At 28.4% G+C, this 16,148-nt stretch overlaps 2 protein-coding genes across 2 annotated transcripts; one reads left to right on the top strand and one right to left on the bottom strand.

Annotated features, from left to right (window-relative positions):
- Positions 1-1,307: 1,307 nt before the first annotated feature.
- On the bottom strand, positions 1,308-3,278 carry LOC105775934 (polygalacturonase). Its single transcript, XM_012598422.2, has 4 exons — positions 2,622-3,278; positions 1,980-2,269; positions 1,654-1,882; positions 1,308-1,526 (listed from the first exon to the last, which is right to left on the bottom strand). The coding sequence occupies exons 1-4, from the start codon at positions 3,072-3,074 to the stop codon at positions 1,308-1,310; spliced, it is 1,191 nt and encodes a 396-aa protein (XP_012453876.1). The 5' UTR covers positions 3,075-3,278.
- A 6,419-nt stretch (positions 3,279-9,697) lies between these two features.
- Positions 9,698-11,368, top strand: LOC105775923 (polygalacturonase). Its single transcript, XM_012598415.2, has 4 exons — positions 9,698-10,210; positions 10,342-10,631; positions 10,778-11,006; positions 11,116-11,368. The coding sequence occupies exons 1-4, from the start codon at positions 9,758-9,760 to the stop codon at positions 11,332-11,334; spliced, it is 1,191 nt and encodes a 396-aa protein (XP_012453869.1). The 5' UTR covers positions 9,698-9,757; the 3' UTR covers positions 11,335-11,368.
- Positions 11,369-16,148: the final 4,780 nt, after the last annotated feature.

The raw sequence follows: 16,148 nt of genomic DNA on the forward strand, positions 1-16,148 counted from the left end.
TAGTAAAAGAATAGAAGTGAGACAGCTAGAGTCTTCGGATCAATCAAAATGCCAAGGACCGATTCGAATTGCATTTGCAATTACGGTGGAGAGGTCATCTGCACAAAGTAAGAACGTATAAAAGAGATATCAGATTACCTCGTGTGAGTCTCACTGAACGGCGACTCACATTACATGATTTTAAATTTTAAGAGATTAGAAATATATTAAAGAAAAAGAAAAAATGTTGTGTTAAAAATAATTTGCTTTATAATATAGTTTTAAAACAGGAATAACATAATTTTGGCTTTTGCACTTTGTAATAATGATTTTTAAATTTGAATTCTATCAAGATTTGATGATCGGACTATTGCTATTGTAATATGATTGGATTAGTTGGTTGAACCAATTAAAATGGTAATCGACCGATATATTGATTTAATAGAAAATGTTGAACCAATTGAATCGAAATTGTTCAAAATCAATAAAAATGGGACAAAAATAATAGTTCAACGAGTTGAATTGATTTAATAAAATTTTGTGATTTTAAATTTTATTATTTAATTAATTATTATTGGTCTAATAATTGAGCCAATTAAACAAATTGAATAGGAACCAGTGGTTTGACTGATTCAATTATTGGTTAAATTATTAGAGCACCATATGTGATATTCTAAAATTGTATCACGTTAAAATTTTATAAATTTTTTGAATTTTCAAGTGATGATGTGACATAATCTTAGAATGTCACATCATTAAATAATTATATTTATCAAGTTTAAGTCTCAAAATGAATCTACTTGCCAAATGCAAGTATCAAAATGAAAAAATACATATGTTAAAACGGACTTAATTACCAAATTTCGTGTCAATATTATTACTTTTACCTTAAAAATTATTGTTATACTTTCCAAAAGGAAATTATATCTTAAAACAATTTTTTATGTTATTATATGCGATTTTAATTGTCAAAGCATACGATATTAACCAAGAATTAGGATACTCACTCAAGTTTAAAGACTTGATTGATATTTAATTAAGATTGAAGAAATTTTATAATGTAAATATTAAAATATATATTATTTTGACTATATGTAAAAATGTAATAAATAAACTATTAAATAAAATAATATTAACATGAAACAGCCTTAATGAATTTATATTATAAATAATGACATTTTTAAGTAAATGTGAAATTCATATTTGAAACAAAACTTTGTAATAATGTATAGTATTACAATATACATAAACTTAGCCTGAATCTACCTTAAATTTCAAAGGAAATATATGTACCTAGTAAACAAAAGAGTAAATCCAGAATCTATGATTTACAAACAACTATTTGGTCGAACTAAATCAAATACTTTCCCCACTACGTTACAACAAAATGATTGAGCATCTTTATCCAAATATGTCAAATTTACATTCCGCAAGCTTATTTCGGTACATGGATTCTTGGGACTACAATCAAATTTTATAGCTATAGGTGTCGATGATGTTCCTCTTATATTCTCATACCTGATATCTTTAATCTTTATTCCTGAAACCTATAATTATCAAATGAAAAACAAACAATAAAGAAAGTAAAGAAATTAAGCAAAATACAAAAAAAGAAAACAATCCAGTGATACTAGATAATTATTTAAAGTAGTAGTCATGGTAATTTTGTTATACCTGACCCGGACAATTTTCGCTGTGAGGGCAATAATTTTGATCAATTACAATAGGGTTTTGAACATTTCTCATCACGGAATCTATAAATCGAACCCCTTGAACAAATCCGCTACTTGGCCTAGCCCATGATTTGATTCTCAATCCGTTTTGGGTGCCAGAAAAGATTGTCTTCTTCACTGTAACATTTTGGACCCCTTCCTCTTCCAAATCCTTTGCTAAACTTCCAATGCTGCAAAGTTCCAATTAACACAAACCGATATCAGTAAGTGAATAACAAACACATTGCTTCATTAGTAAAAGTAACAAAGGAGTTTGATATATCAAACCTAATGCCATGACCGGGACCACAAGTGACTTGCTCGATCCATAAATTTTTTGTGCCGGGGCCAATCGAGATGCAGTCGTCTCCGGTTTTAATGGAGCTATTAAATATTTCCACATTTGTCGACAATTGGACATGGATGCCATCAGTATTGGGGCTATTACCGGCTGCAATAATCTTAACTCCTTGGATTTGCACATTTTGGCATCCATTAATCGCAATGTGAAACATTTGGCTATTTAAAGATGTTAATCCATTGATCGTGATGTTGTTTGAATTGGTAAATCGCAATGTCTGTTTTTACACAAAAATAAACATTAGTAAATAAATATTACAAACCATTTGTTGCAATAATGATAAAATATTATAGTTTACTTTCTAGCTCGGAATTAAGGTACAGATTGAGACATCCATGCTTGCAATACATTCCAAATTGGCTCAAAAAATTTTCAAATCTGGTTCAGTCATTGTCAAGCCGAGCTTATGCTCAAATTTGAGCTAAACTTCGAACTTCAAGTTCAACTTAGCCGAGCTTATGTTCAAATTTGACTTAAACTTCGAACTTCAAATAAGAAGTTTGAGCTCGACTAAATTCAATTACTCTACTCAGAATCGTATAAGAAAAGAAAAGAATGGAAATATATACCGTGGTTCCAAGAGGACATGAGTTAGAGCTGGAAGCCTTGCAAGCCCAAAGAGAGGGTCCTTTAGCATCAAATGCACCTTGACCAATTATAGAAACTCCGCTCACTCTTTCAAAGCTAACCCAATTTTCCCATTTTCCCAGCACTCCATAATCCGAAGGAGCCACAATGGTACCATCGATTCTTATGATGATCTGAGGGCTTTTGCATTGGCCTTTAAAAGCCAATGAACCCACCAAATACCGCCCTTTCGGCACATATATGAAGGTCGAGTCTGCCGTGCTACAGGCTGCATTCCATGCCTTGAGGAAACTGTCGGTCGAATCGGTTCGACCAATGGGGTTAGCGCCGAAGTTCAAAACATTAAAATTCGTCATTGCAGATGTGGAACTTATACGTAACATAACAAAAACAATCACAATGACTCCATGGAAATTACAACCAGAAAGCTTCATGGTTTTAAACAACAAGTGTTTGGGTTGAGAGAAAAACTGAAACAGGTGTGAGAAAATTCAGAGAACGAAGATGGAAGTGTTTATTAGATGATTGGTGCATGAGAAAAGTTTTAAGAGAAAGTGGGATATTAATACAGAAGTGTAGGGTGTTTTTTTTTGTAAAAGAAAAAAGACATGAAAGGATGGATTAGTATAAATGTCAAAAGCGTAGGATTGAAGAAAGCTGCCATGGCGTCCTAAGGCTACCATTTAGAGTATTTTGTATGAAATACAGTGTACATTGAACAGTTTGCTTGGCTTCCAATTCACCAGCGATTTCAAATATGTTAAAACGATAGATTTGAGGATCATCAGCGCAGTCGATTTGCATCCTAATCAAATAAATTAAAGGAATTTCCTATGAATGTGAACGTGAACGTGATATGCACAAATCATGTTTGATATGCTATTTTGAGATTCTCATGATATTAATGCAAATTTTTTTATATTTATTAAGTTAAAATATGTAATGGTTAACTATACTCTTCATAAATTTAGAATTTAGTTCCTGCAATTTTACTTTTATTATTTTAATTCTTGTACTTTTTATATTTCAAAATTCAAGTCTAATTGTTAACGTTGTTAAATTTATTTTATTTAAATACTAGCTCATTGGAATGTCATTTTTTAGTTACATGGCTAACAAGTAATAATGATAAAACATGCTTGAGCACATTCAAACTCACGTCTTCTTATATTGGCAATAATAATGATGATGTCAACCAAGTTAAATCTCAATCGTCAAATTCTAATAATAGAGAAAGAGATGGTAAATACTAGAATTAAACTTAAACCATGGTGTACTAAATTGTTAAAGTTTTAATAGTACTAATGTGACAGCTCGTGTCACGATTCCTGCATCCCATTGTTAACGTGGAATTTTAAAAAATATATATGAACTTTCATACAATTTCAATACTTTTATGTTTTTTAAGAAACTTTTATGATGTGTATTCCTATGTAGATTGTCATGTCAACGTCATTAAAATTTTGATGATATTATAAGATTTGTTGTAAAAAAAGTAAATTAACTAAAATTTAAAAATTAAAAGGTTAAATTATTCTAAAATAAAAAATAAAAATAGTAAAAAATATGTTAAATGTTAAAGATTAAATTTATTATTATCCTACAAAAATATTTTCTTTTGATACAATATCTATTTTTACATAAAACCTTTCTTAAATTTTAAAAATACACTTAAACGTAATTAAATTCACATAATTTATTACAATAAAACATCGAAAACCCTAAAATTTTTACTCATTTGACCACCTCTCGTCCATTTTTTTAACCATGGTTAAAGCTATTAGGAATGCATACTGTTTTGAGGCGTGCAGTGATGATGATGAATCAATTATTACTGCTATAACAAAAGGGAAAAGCCTAAAATTACGGCACCAAGTGAAAATTGTGATTAAATCTAGGAGTATCCTTACGTATATTTTGTATTTTGACGTAGTATTTAAAATTATCTATAATTTTTTTACCCTATAAATAGGAAAATAGTACGCTTCATCGTAGTCAAACCCACACATTTTTACATTAACAATAATACCCCATACCAATCGAATTAAGACTCAATCGACTAAAAATACTCTACTCTAATCATATATATACTATAACAATATAAAATTATAATTTAGGAAACAATTTAACGTGTCATAGTTTATACATTATCATTTGACATTTTAATAAGTTGACATGTGTATTGCATACTTTCTATAAAAAAAAAAACATAATTGTCTGTTCATGAAAAAAGAGAAAATTTTGATACATTAAGAAAAGAAAGAAAAGAAATGAAGAGGAAATTTTATTATAAATTTTAAAATTTCGTTTTAAATAAAATTTCAAATTTGTTTTCATACACTTTTTAATTTTTAATTTTTTAAAATTTGATATTTTAACAATTACATTTCTAATGTTTTTTTAACTAATAAACTATATGTTAATTATTTTGGATTAACATGTTTGCAATGAAAGGAGAATCAACTTAAAATTTTCAAAATAGAAATTAAAAGTGAGATTTTTTTTCTTTTTACTAGAAAAGAAGTTAAATGTTTTAACATACAGACAATATTAATTGTTTTTTTAACAAATTTGTAGTTTATTTTAACATATTTTTATAAACACTTTAATAAATACAAACGTGAATTTTTTAAATTTAACATTGTCAATATTTTGAAAATGTTTTAATTAATATGTTTAAATTTTTTAAAAAATTTTACATTAAAATTTTAACTGAATTTATAAAAACATACTTAAAATAAAATTAATTTTTTAGAAATTATTAAAAATTTAATTAAAATATTAAAAAGTGACTAAAATATGTTAAAACAGACTACAATTTAGTAACTGAAAATCTATAGAAAATTAAAATTATTAACATGATATTTTCAAATTATTTAAAACTATTTATATTTATAACTCTTTTCACAATAAATTAGTTTTTCTTCAAAATCTAATTTAAATTTAGAAAAAATATATAAATGTATATAAAATATTACATAAATAATTAAATTTGGAATAAAATTTAAGCAGTTTATATATTATTTGTATAAAAACATTGTTTTTAAAAAAAAATTAAAACTAGTGAGTAATGGGTGAGAAATTATGAAGATAACGAGATATAATGGTAGTTTCGTGGAAGTTACACTCATATAATTCATTTTGGCAAGGGGAGTGCTACTTGCAAACTTAAGTGCAAATGCATAGTTTGATCAACAAGGAGAGGGAGAGAAAAACACTCATACTCTAGAGAAATGTTAAGAAGTAGCATTCTTAATAGTATTTGTATATGAGCCTCTAAGCCATGCTTTCAAATACACCCCAATGGTGGAGCAAACCTAAAAATCCTGCCAACTTTCTTAAGCTTAGCTCCACAACATTCTTAAAATGGACTAATTCTACAAGAAACAATATCTTGTGATACTACTATTGATAGAAGCGTTAATTACTAAAAATGAGTATTCAAAGTATTAGTATCATATCAATAAGATCTTTCTATTAGCTTAATCGTTAGCTTGGACGTCGTCCAATACTCAAGTCCCAACTCGAATATGTCATGCAAGTTACTTAAAACATGTAGATCAAAATTTAATCATGCGTACCTACTATATGGGCAAGTGAGATTTGACTTGTTAAAAAAACATATAGTATCATTAAATTTATGAATGATATTTTTTTTAATATGCCAAATTCAAACTATACATGTAATAAGTTCACATGTGTTTAAAACTTTATTCACATGTTTTAGAAATGCTTCACGTCAAATCCGAGCTAGTGTTTTAATGCCCAAGTTGACGAAAAAATCTAATCAATATGATATTGATACCTTGAAGACTCAATTAGAAAATTTCTAAATTTGGGGACTAATTTAAAATATAAACCATAGCTTAAGGATATCTAAAAGAATTAACCCATAAAATAATTAAAATATAATACACAACAATATGACATGGAAAAATTATAAACTTGAAACAAGTACACAAATGTAACAAAATTTTTATATAGTAAATATAGTTAACATTTCAAAATTTATATATTATAAAATTTTAAAATATTTTTCATGTCCGTTTTACGGTCTATATTCAAGATTCGTGACTACTACTCTTAACAATGTCGTATCCAAAATTTGAACCAATGTATCCCTTAAAAATATAATATATTGTTGAACCCAAAAATTACTTAAATTGGTTTATAGACATCTTATAACTTTGGAATTTGATTCCTAACATCAAATAACCTTTCTCTTTTCCCAAAACTATGTAAGTTGGAATGCGCCATTTCCGTAATAAGCTCAAACCTAAATTCATACTTTTTTCTAACTGGTATAATAATGTATTTAGTCCTCTATACTTACAAATTCTATCAATTTGATCCTAATTCTAAATAATTCAATAAATTTAAACCTCCACATTTACAGGTTCTATCAATTATATATAATTTCAAATTTAATCTAGTTGAGTTGGAATTGTTTGAGTAAATTGGTTTCCAAGCATATGAATGGAAACTTGATCAAACTTCAACATGACTTAGAGTTAGAAAGATTGCCATTTCCGTGAATTTACTTAGGTGTTAAAAGATTACCAATTGTCACATGATTTGGAATACATTGGAGCGTAAGCCTAGTTATAGTATTAAAGTATAAGAAGCAACAAATAAAATGGAGTAAACAAAAGGTTGATTATATATTTATAAAACAAAAGTTGATGGTAAGGTTGTGAAACAAGGGCTTATTATATATTTAACAAATAATTAATCCACTTTGAGTAATTAATCAGTTTTACTTGTTTGTCAATTCCATACATTTAGACTAATGATTAAACAAATTGTTGACCTTATTAATAAATCATATTCACCTTCATAATAAAGATTCCACCACCTTTTTTGACCATGAAATCATAATCCGCCGCACCAATAATGCTATAGATGTCGAAAAGTAGACGGTGAACCTCTTTGCATAATATCAATCATATATAAGAGTGCATTTTTCGTTATGTAAATTTTAATTTATTTTATGTTGCTTTATATTTTTTTCATACAATTTACATTTTAATAATTTGATTTTTATAAAAAATATTTTTATTAACATGATCCTTAGATTTGTAATGATGACCGACTATATGATCATGTCTATCTCTTATACTATTGATTACGTGACACTACGAGTCAAGAAGATAACCTTTAAATATACCCCAGAGCACAAAAAATATGGGATCTTCTTCCCTAAAAAAATCTAAGTATCAACCTCCTTCCTCTTTGGCTCTTTGCCTGTTATAGGTAAACTAAATATCCTTTTATATCAACATTTTCCTCTTTGTCATTCCTTGTTGAAATCTTATATCAACATTTAGTGTGATGAAAGTGAATGAAGAGAAAATGTAACACCCCACATCTGATTGGATTATCGAGTTTAAATGTGTAATGTCACATTATACTGCCGAAACAACTCAAATTAATTCAACATACTTTTAATAGGTTTAATGGTTAAACTAATAAATCATTTAATAAAATCATACATAAGCATTTATAGTATATAATGATGTCATGGTCCTTTATGTTATTTAGCAGTAATAATTGTCTCATCATCGAAATCTGGTTTTAACTATAGTGGTGAATTTGGTTTTGGTTATTATTTAATTTTATTTATTTCATATAAATTTTAATTTATAAGATAAAATCGTAAATGTCCAACTCAAACTAAATTTTATATTTATTTTTATAATTATTTTATAATATAAAATAAATATTATATAAATTCATTAAAATAACTTTAAAAAGCAAACAATTTTAAAAAAATTTAATACACTGAATAGATTCAAATCAGTTGAATTTAGTTTGGTTATCTTTGATATTCAATATAGTTTTGGTTTGGACTTTTAAAAGTCAAAAGATAAATCACAATTATTTTTCAAGAATTGATCTAAACCAAATCACTTTAATTATCACAAGTTAAGTGAAGTTATTAGATTTTTAAAATAGGTTACAGTTATAGTATAATCAAAGTACAATACAAATATATATCCAAATAATTATAAGGATCAAGTAATTATAGTACGAATAGATTGTCCAAGTAATCATATAATATAATTAATTAACTAGATATGTCAGATTAAAGTTGACGAACTGAACTAACTAAATTAAAACTTATACATGACAACAACCATGCATATAATTGCTCATGGTAGATCTTGAATTTGAGTATGCAAGACCTAGGGCCTCCGCTTTTTTCAACTATGCCAAAGCATGATTGGCAAGTAAAGCCATTCTAATTAATTTAAAAATTTATGTATTGTCGATTGAGTCTTAGGTCATTAGTATGGACATTGTTACCAAAGCAGGAGACATGGGTTTGAGTAAATTGAAGCGCATTATCTTTTTATTTATGGGTTAAGGAGAGACTATGAGTAGTTTTAAGCATTATCCTCTTAAATTATGTTTAAGTGTTGTACAATTTCACAATCATAAAAAGTTTGATATATTATATTGCCTTTAACATATTTGTATGTATTCTTTTTATGTTGATATTATATATTTAATGTGGTGTATAGAGTTTTAATTTTTTTACATGTGATTTCATAATTTTATGACGACGAAAGTCGGGTATCTCCCTCGTTTAGCATTGCTTCAAACACAACTTTACAATGGCTTAATTTCAGGGCAATCTCAAAATAATGTGTAGAACACATGCTTCCGATCCTGTGTTCATGTTGATAACAAGTTCCTTTGATCCCTTAATTTATACAAAAACTAAAGTTGATTGATTCCAACACAATTCATTACAATGTGACTGCGCTGTACTTTGAGATGAACCTCAATTCTCTTCTTTTACATAATTTAAATCTTTGGAGGATTGGAATCCAAGTCATCTGTTCTAAGTTCACTGTATTTCATACAAATCACTCTGAATGGGAGGTGCCTTTAGACGCCATTGCAGCTTCCTTCAATCCTACACTTGTTTTTAACATTTACACTGTTTTTTTTTAATGTCCCTTATCCAAAGCAAAACCGTACACTTTCCCTAGTATAAATATACACTTTCTCTTAAACTTCTCATTTATCAATCATCTTCTTTCTCTGAATTTTCTCTACATTTACACACAGTTGTTGCAGTTTTCTCTCGAGCCAAACACTGTTGAAAACGATGAAGCTTTCTGGTTGTAATTTACCTGGAATTATTGTGATGGTCTTTGTTATGCTAAGTTCAAGTTCAATATCTGCGATTACAAACTTTAATGTCCTAAACTTTGGGGCTAACCCGACTGGTGGAACCGATTCGACGGACAGTTTCCTCAAGGCATGGAATGCAGCCTGTGGCACGGCAGACTCGACCTTCATATATGTGCCCAAAGGACGGTATTTGGTTGGTCCATTGGCTTTTAAAGGCCAATGCAAAAGCTCTCAGATCATTATAAGAATCGATGGCACAATTGTGGCTCCTTTGGATTATGGAGTGCTGGGAAAATCGAATAATTGGTTCAGCTTTGAAGATGTGAGCGGTGTTTCTATAATTGGTCGAGGTACATTTGATGCTAAAGGACCTTCTCTTTGGGCTTGCAAAGCTTCCAACTCCAACTCATGTCCTTCCGGGGCCACGGTATTATTTTCTTCCACTTTCTTTGAGTCTAATTCTGAGCTAAATAGTAAACATTAATCTTTTCTCCACCGTTATATAGTAAATGTTTTGTAAATAGACTTACTAATACTGTTCAATTTGTGTGAAAACAGACACTGAGTTTTACCAATTCCAACAACATCAGGATCAATGGATTAACATCTTTAAATAGCCAAATGTTTCATATTGTGATCAATGGATGCCAAAATGTGCACCTCAAAGGAGTTAAGATCATCGCTGCTGGTAATAGTCCCAATACTGATGGCATCCATGTCCAATTATCGAGAAATGTGGAAATTTTAAGCACTTCCATTAAAACTGGAGATGATTGTATCTCGATTGGTCCTGGCACTGAAAATTTATGGATTGAACAAATCACTTGTGGTCCTGGTCATGGCATCAGGTATGATAAATTAATTAAATACCATTGTTACTTTTACTCAAAATGAAGCAATGTGTTTATTATTAACTTACACATACTAGTTGGTTTTTAGAGGCACGATTATATGATTTATAATTGCTTTGTGTTGCTTAATTTTAACTTTCCAGCATCGGAAGTTTGGCAAAGGATTTGAAAGAGGAAGGAGTCCAAAATGTTACAGTGAAAAAGACGGTTTTTTCCAACACTCAAAATGGGTTGAGAATCAAATCATGGGCTAGGCCTAGTAACGGATATGTTCAAGGGGTACGATTTATAGATTCAGTGATGAGAAATGTTCAAAATCCTATTATGATCGATCAAAATTATTGCCCTCGTAATGAAAATTGCCCGGGTCAGGTATTACAAAGTTCCAACTACTACTTACTTCAATGTTTGAATACTACTTTTAAATTTTTTCATGCTTTTTCCTTAATTTCTTTACTTTCTTTTTGTTTGACGAATATAGGTTTCGGGAATAAAGATTAATGATATCGTGTATGAAAATATAAGAGGAACATCATCGACACCCATAGCTATAAAATTTGATTGTAGTGACAAAAACCCGTGCACTGGAATAAAATTGCAGAATGTGAATTTGACATATCTGAACAAAGCAGCTCAATCATTTTGTAGCAATGTGGTTGGAAAAGCAATTGATTTAGTTCGACCAAACAGTTGTTTGTAAATAATGGATTCTAGATTTATTCTTTTGTTTAGTTTTTGGCATATTGATTGTATATTGAAATTGATCAGCATTTGAGCTATTTAGACTTTGTCCCCATAGCTAATGCTGCTCACTTGTAATATTAAAAAAAAAAAACTTTAAATTTTATATTTTAATTCACTTCTATATATTATTGGTTTTATCATTGCGCTCATGACTCGAAATAGATGAGTTTGTATGAAGAAAATGTATAGTAGTTGAATGTTTACTTTTCAAATTTTGCTCAAATATAAATTAATTTAAGTTATCTTATATTATTTTTTTCTAATATATTAAATAAGTTTATAATATTTAAAAAAAACTAAACATATATAACTTAATAAGTTTTTACACTATAATAATTTTTAAAAATTGTGTAGAAAATTCTTTTGTTAAGAAGAGGAGATATTATTGTTGAAATCAATTGATTTTTGCAAGATAGGTGTATAACATTTGAAGAACAACAATACAAAAGCAATTGGTTATTTGATAATCACTTATGTTTGTGAGACCTTGTCTAGAGAGTCAATATACCATATTTAACATTATATAAAGAATGATTTAAGTCCCACCACTCACCAGTATAGCTACCTCACACTTGCACTAAAGATTCAGATCACTCTCCACTAAGTTCTCCCTCCCCTCAAAACAAAAAAATTAGTTTGTAAAATCAAGTGACTTGTTTTATTTACAAAATTCACTCACAAAAAAAAGTTCCAAATATACAGATTAAGTACTAATTCTCTTAGTACTTCTAACTGATAAATTTCTCGCATATATACAATTTTTGGACTTGTTGATATACATATCAATCCCCACCAAAGCAGTCTACAAAATAGGATTAATGATATCTTAATAAAGTTTATGACAATTCTAAGATCTCCAAGATAAGTCTTCAAGTCATTCGGGCCAATCTCTTCAAAATAGGGGATCTAGTTTGCCTGATTTAGATCGATCCAATCTCCAATGATTTGTTTCTTTATGAGATTGATTTCCATAGATGGGCCAACACACATACATGAGATTAAAAAAAGTTATGGCATAACTGTTTTGGTTCAAAAGATTGCCAACCCTAAATAAGGCGAGTTATGTAGCAATTAAAGACACAATTATAATTGTTATTGTAACTGCTCTCATAACAACACCAACAATTAGAAATTAGAAAAACAAGATATTATGGAGAAATGATATATGAAGAAGAAGATTGGAGCAAACTTTGAAGAACAAGTATGGTAACAGATGGTTGTTATTAGAGCCAAGATTGTCCAGCAATGTTTGCTTAGTTACCTGGCCAGTCAAGATACGAGACAACCTAGGCATATTTATATGTTAGCCTTGGATGTTCTCATTCCAATATTCAAAGTTGAAATTAAAGAGGTTGTTTTATGAAGAGTTTGAGTATCTAGAAGAGATTGAATTCGTCTAGGGTTTTTGGTGAGAAATTTTCTCAATCTTAAAGGCATATATCATGGTTGATTTTAAGGAGATTAATTCTACTTTATCTTAAGATAATATTGGAGGCTGTTTATCCTAATTATTTTATTGAAGAAGAGTAGTTTATATTGGACTATGATGATCAAATAGGTTGTCATATTAAACCTATAAATAGGCAACCAATACACATGGAAGATGCATCGATTTAAAGGGGTACTGTGCTGATTTGATTAACTTATCTTTGTTATTTTCCCTTGTATTTTCGCATTTTCTTAGTAGGATTTCTTTGTGAGAGATTGGACCTTTGTATGTAAGGCTTTTGGGGTGAGTGATTTGTAACAATTGGGGTTGGAATTACTTCTTTGTGTAAGGGTAGATTGGCTTAAACCAACAAGTGATCCTAAAGATTGTTGGAATAACAATCATTCACTGAGTAAGGCTCAACAGAGTAGGATTGTTTCCGAACTACGTTAACAAACGATTGTGTGCAAATCTCTTCTTACCTTCTTTCCGAACTACGTTGACAAACAATTGTGTGCAAATCTTTTCTTACCTACTTTGATTTTCGTATTTGTTTCATTTTTTGTTCAATCCTATGACTGAACACATACTTGGATAGCCAAGTTAAACTTATAACAAACTGACGTGTTTTTTTAGTTGTGATGAAAGTGATGACTAGATAAAGAGGGTGAAAACTATGGTGGTTGTAGTTTTTGTAAAGAAAAAATTGTTGAGTGTTTATAGTACTTAAGTTTTCCAAAAGTTCCAAAGGTCTCAATTAAAGTGTTTGAACCCTTATTTATAGCCTCTATAAAAGAGCAATTATTAAGGAAGTGGGGCAAACATTTTGCAAATAATAGAGAGTTGGCCTACTTTTTAACATGCTAGATCCAAGTTGTGCACATGTTTTAAACTAGTTTTTTACACTGAAGCTAATGGAAGGATTTAATTGATATGATAGTGATACTCAATTTGTAATGTTTGAAGATTAGGGACCAATTTAAAATCTAGACTATAGTCCAAAGAAGTTTGATAAAATTAACCCATAAAATAATTAAAATACACTACAAAACACGAGACGAAAAAATATCAATACAAAACAAGTACACCAACGTACCAAAATCTATACAATGAAGAAATTGTTATTGTTTCAAATTTTATATAAATATTAAGTATTTTAAATACGATTATGGCAAAATAAAATGTAGAAATACAATATGAGTACATGAATTGTCAAATGTTATTTATCTTTTAATTTGGTGAATCCAAAGATTAGATAAGTTGATTTATTAACATTTTGTAAATTCGAAATTCAAATCCCAAACTTGGTCACTGCGACAAACATAATAGAAAAACAAAACACATAGGATTATTTACGTGGTTTAATTTCATTACGTTTGCGAGGTTTAGCTTAGTGAGTAAATTCACTATCTTTAATCCTGATACAACAAGTAATTCAAATTCCATCACACTCCAGTATAACAATCTCATTTTTGCATATAAAGGTCGAGATCATTCACTTCTAAGTTCTCCCTTGAGAACTTAGGCAATAAACAAAACTTGTTTACTCTCTCAAATGCATCAAAAAATATGTTCCACCGTGAATAGATAAGTGCTCTCAATACTATGTTATAAAACCTATTTAAATCTCTAAAATATATAAAAGTTTGAGACTTACTAACATATTAGAGATCAATTACAATCCAATCTCTTCTTCTAAGCAACTAAAATAGCATTAATACAATATGATAATAATTTAGACCAAAATAAATTAATCTGTCGGAGATAAGTCTTCAAAGTTTGTCCTGATCCAACATCCTTGATTCAAGGGATTTGATATGTATGACCCGATCCGATTCAGTCCTTAAGAAATGCTCTTCCAAATTGATTGATCTTTATAGATGAGTTTGAATGCTTCCACAATATTAATCATAGCCCATATATATTTTGTTTCAAAAAATTACTAAATTCAAATTTGTCAAGTAAGTTATCTTTTATAATGATAACTATAATAATCGCTTCCATTAATATATAGATATCTATTTCAAAAACTTGTCTCAATAGAATTGAACTCGAACAATTTGAATAAATTACGAACCGAGTTCTCTAGTATAAAAAATGAAACTTATCCAAATTTAAACTTAAACTACCTAAAGAGACACAAGAAAAAAAAATGAAGAATATATTTTTCACTCAATACGCATCCCCACGAAATGTTTATTTTTGTGAATTGACTTGGGTGTTAAAAGATTACCAATTTTCACGTGATTTTGAATGTGTTGGAGCGTAGACCTAATTATAGTATAAGAATGGAGTAAATGAAAGGTTGATTATATTTTTTTGTTAAAAGGAAAATTAATTTGCAAGTTCATCAACAAAGAACATGGTAAGGTGTGAACAACAACTTAATATATAAGTAGTAAGGACTAATGATTAAACAAATGGTTGATCTTGAAAACTAAATTTTTTTTAGTATAATGTAATAAATCATATCCATCTTCATAATCAAGATTCCACCACGTGGTTTTGACCATGAAATCAAAATCTCCCCCGCAGGGAATAATGCTATAGATGTATTGAAATGTAGGAAGTCAACCTCTCGATATATGCATTATATATATATATTTGATTAACTTCCTTTTATATGAATGTAGTATCATATAATACCTAGAACTATTTATAACCTATCTAATACCTTTAAATAAGAAAATAATACGCTTCAACATATTTAAACTCACGTTCTCTTGCATTGTAACAATATCGATGCTATCTGAACTAAGACTCAATCGGTTGGCATGTATTAAATATATATATTAAAATATATTAAATTATTCGTATTAAAATTTATTTTTATATTAGGGTAAAAAGAATAATATGTGCACATATACTATAGTTTAAATGATAAAACTAATTTATAAATAATAAATTTTAATTTTTTATACAATATTAAATGTGGGAATGAGATGATTGGATATGAATCCATGTTAAATTCCATACATTATATATAAATAAATCTCTATATATAATACTTTATAAAAAGTGTTGTTTTAATATGTAATTAAATTTTAATCTGATTTTTAAAAAATCTGATTTTTCTTTTTAATCTAACACCATAATTGAAAATATATATTTTAAAATAATTAATTTTATATTGAAAAATATTTTACCAACATTAAATTAATTTGAATTTTAAACAAAACTTATAAGATTCTAAACATAGGATTTTTTAATCAATATTTACTTATTTTGAAATTTTTATTTTAAATTTTTTCTCAAAAATATTGAACTTTCTTTCATAAATAAAATCTTCAAATTATTTCAAAAACTTGTTTCTTAAAAATATTGTAAGAAACTTTTTAAAA

This window comes from Gossypium raimondii, chromosome 10 (genome assembly GCF_025698545.1).
Source record: "Gossypium raimondii isolate GPD5lz chromosome 10, ASM2569854v1, whole genome shotgun sequence".
In the NCBI taxonomy this organism is placed as follows: Eukaryota; Viridiplantae; Streptophyta; class Magnoliopsida; order Malvales; family Malvaceae; genus Gossypium; species Gossypium raimondii.

Bases quoted from the DNA above. Each gene is read 5' to 3' on its own strand.
- LOC105775934 (XM_012598422.2), bottom strand. From the start codon at position 3,074: ATGAAGCTTTCTGGTTGTAATTTCCATGGAGTCATTGTGATTGTTTTT. The intron at 1,883-1,979 runs GTTTGATATATC...GGAACTTTGCAG, and splicing joins GGTCCCGGTCATGGCATTAG to CATTGGAAGTTTAGCAAAGG. The intron at 1,527-1,653 runs GTATAACAAAAT...TGATAATTATAG, and splicing joins GCGAAAATTGTCCGGGTCAG to GTTTCAGGAATAAAGATTAA.
- LOC105775923 (XM_012598415.2), top strand. From the start codon at position 9,758: ATGAAGCTTTCTGGTTGTAATTTACCTGGAATTATTGTGATGGTCTTT. The intron at 10,211-10,341 runs GTATTATTTTCT...GTGTGAAAACAG, and splicing joins CATGTCCTTCCGGGGCCACG to ACACTGAGTTTTACCAATTC. The intron at 10,632-10,777 runs GTATGATAAATT...TTAACTTTCCAG, and splicing joins GGTCCTGGTCATGGCATCAG to CATCGGAAGTTTGGCAAAGG.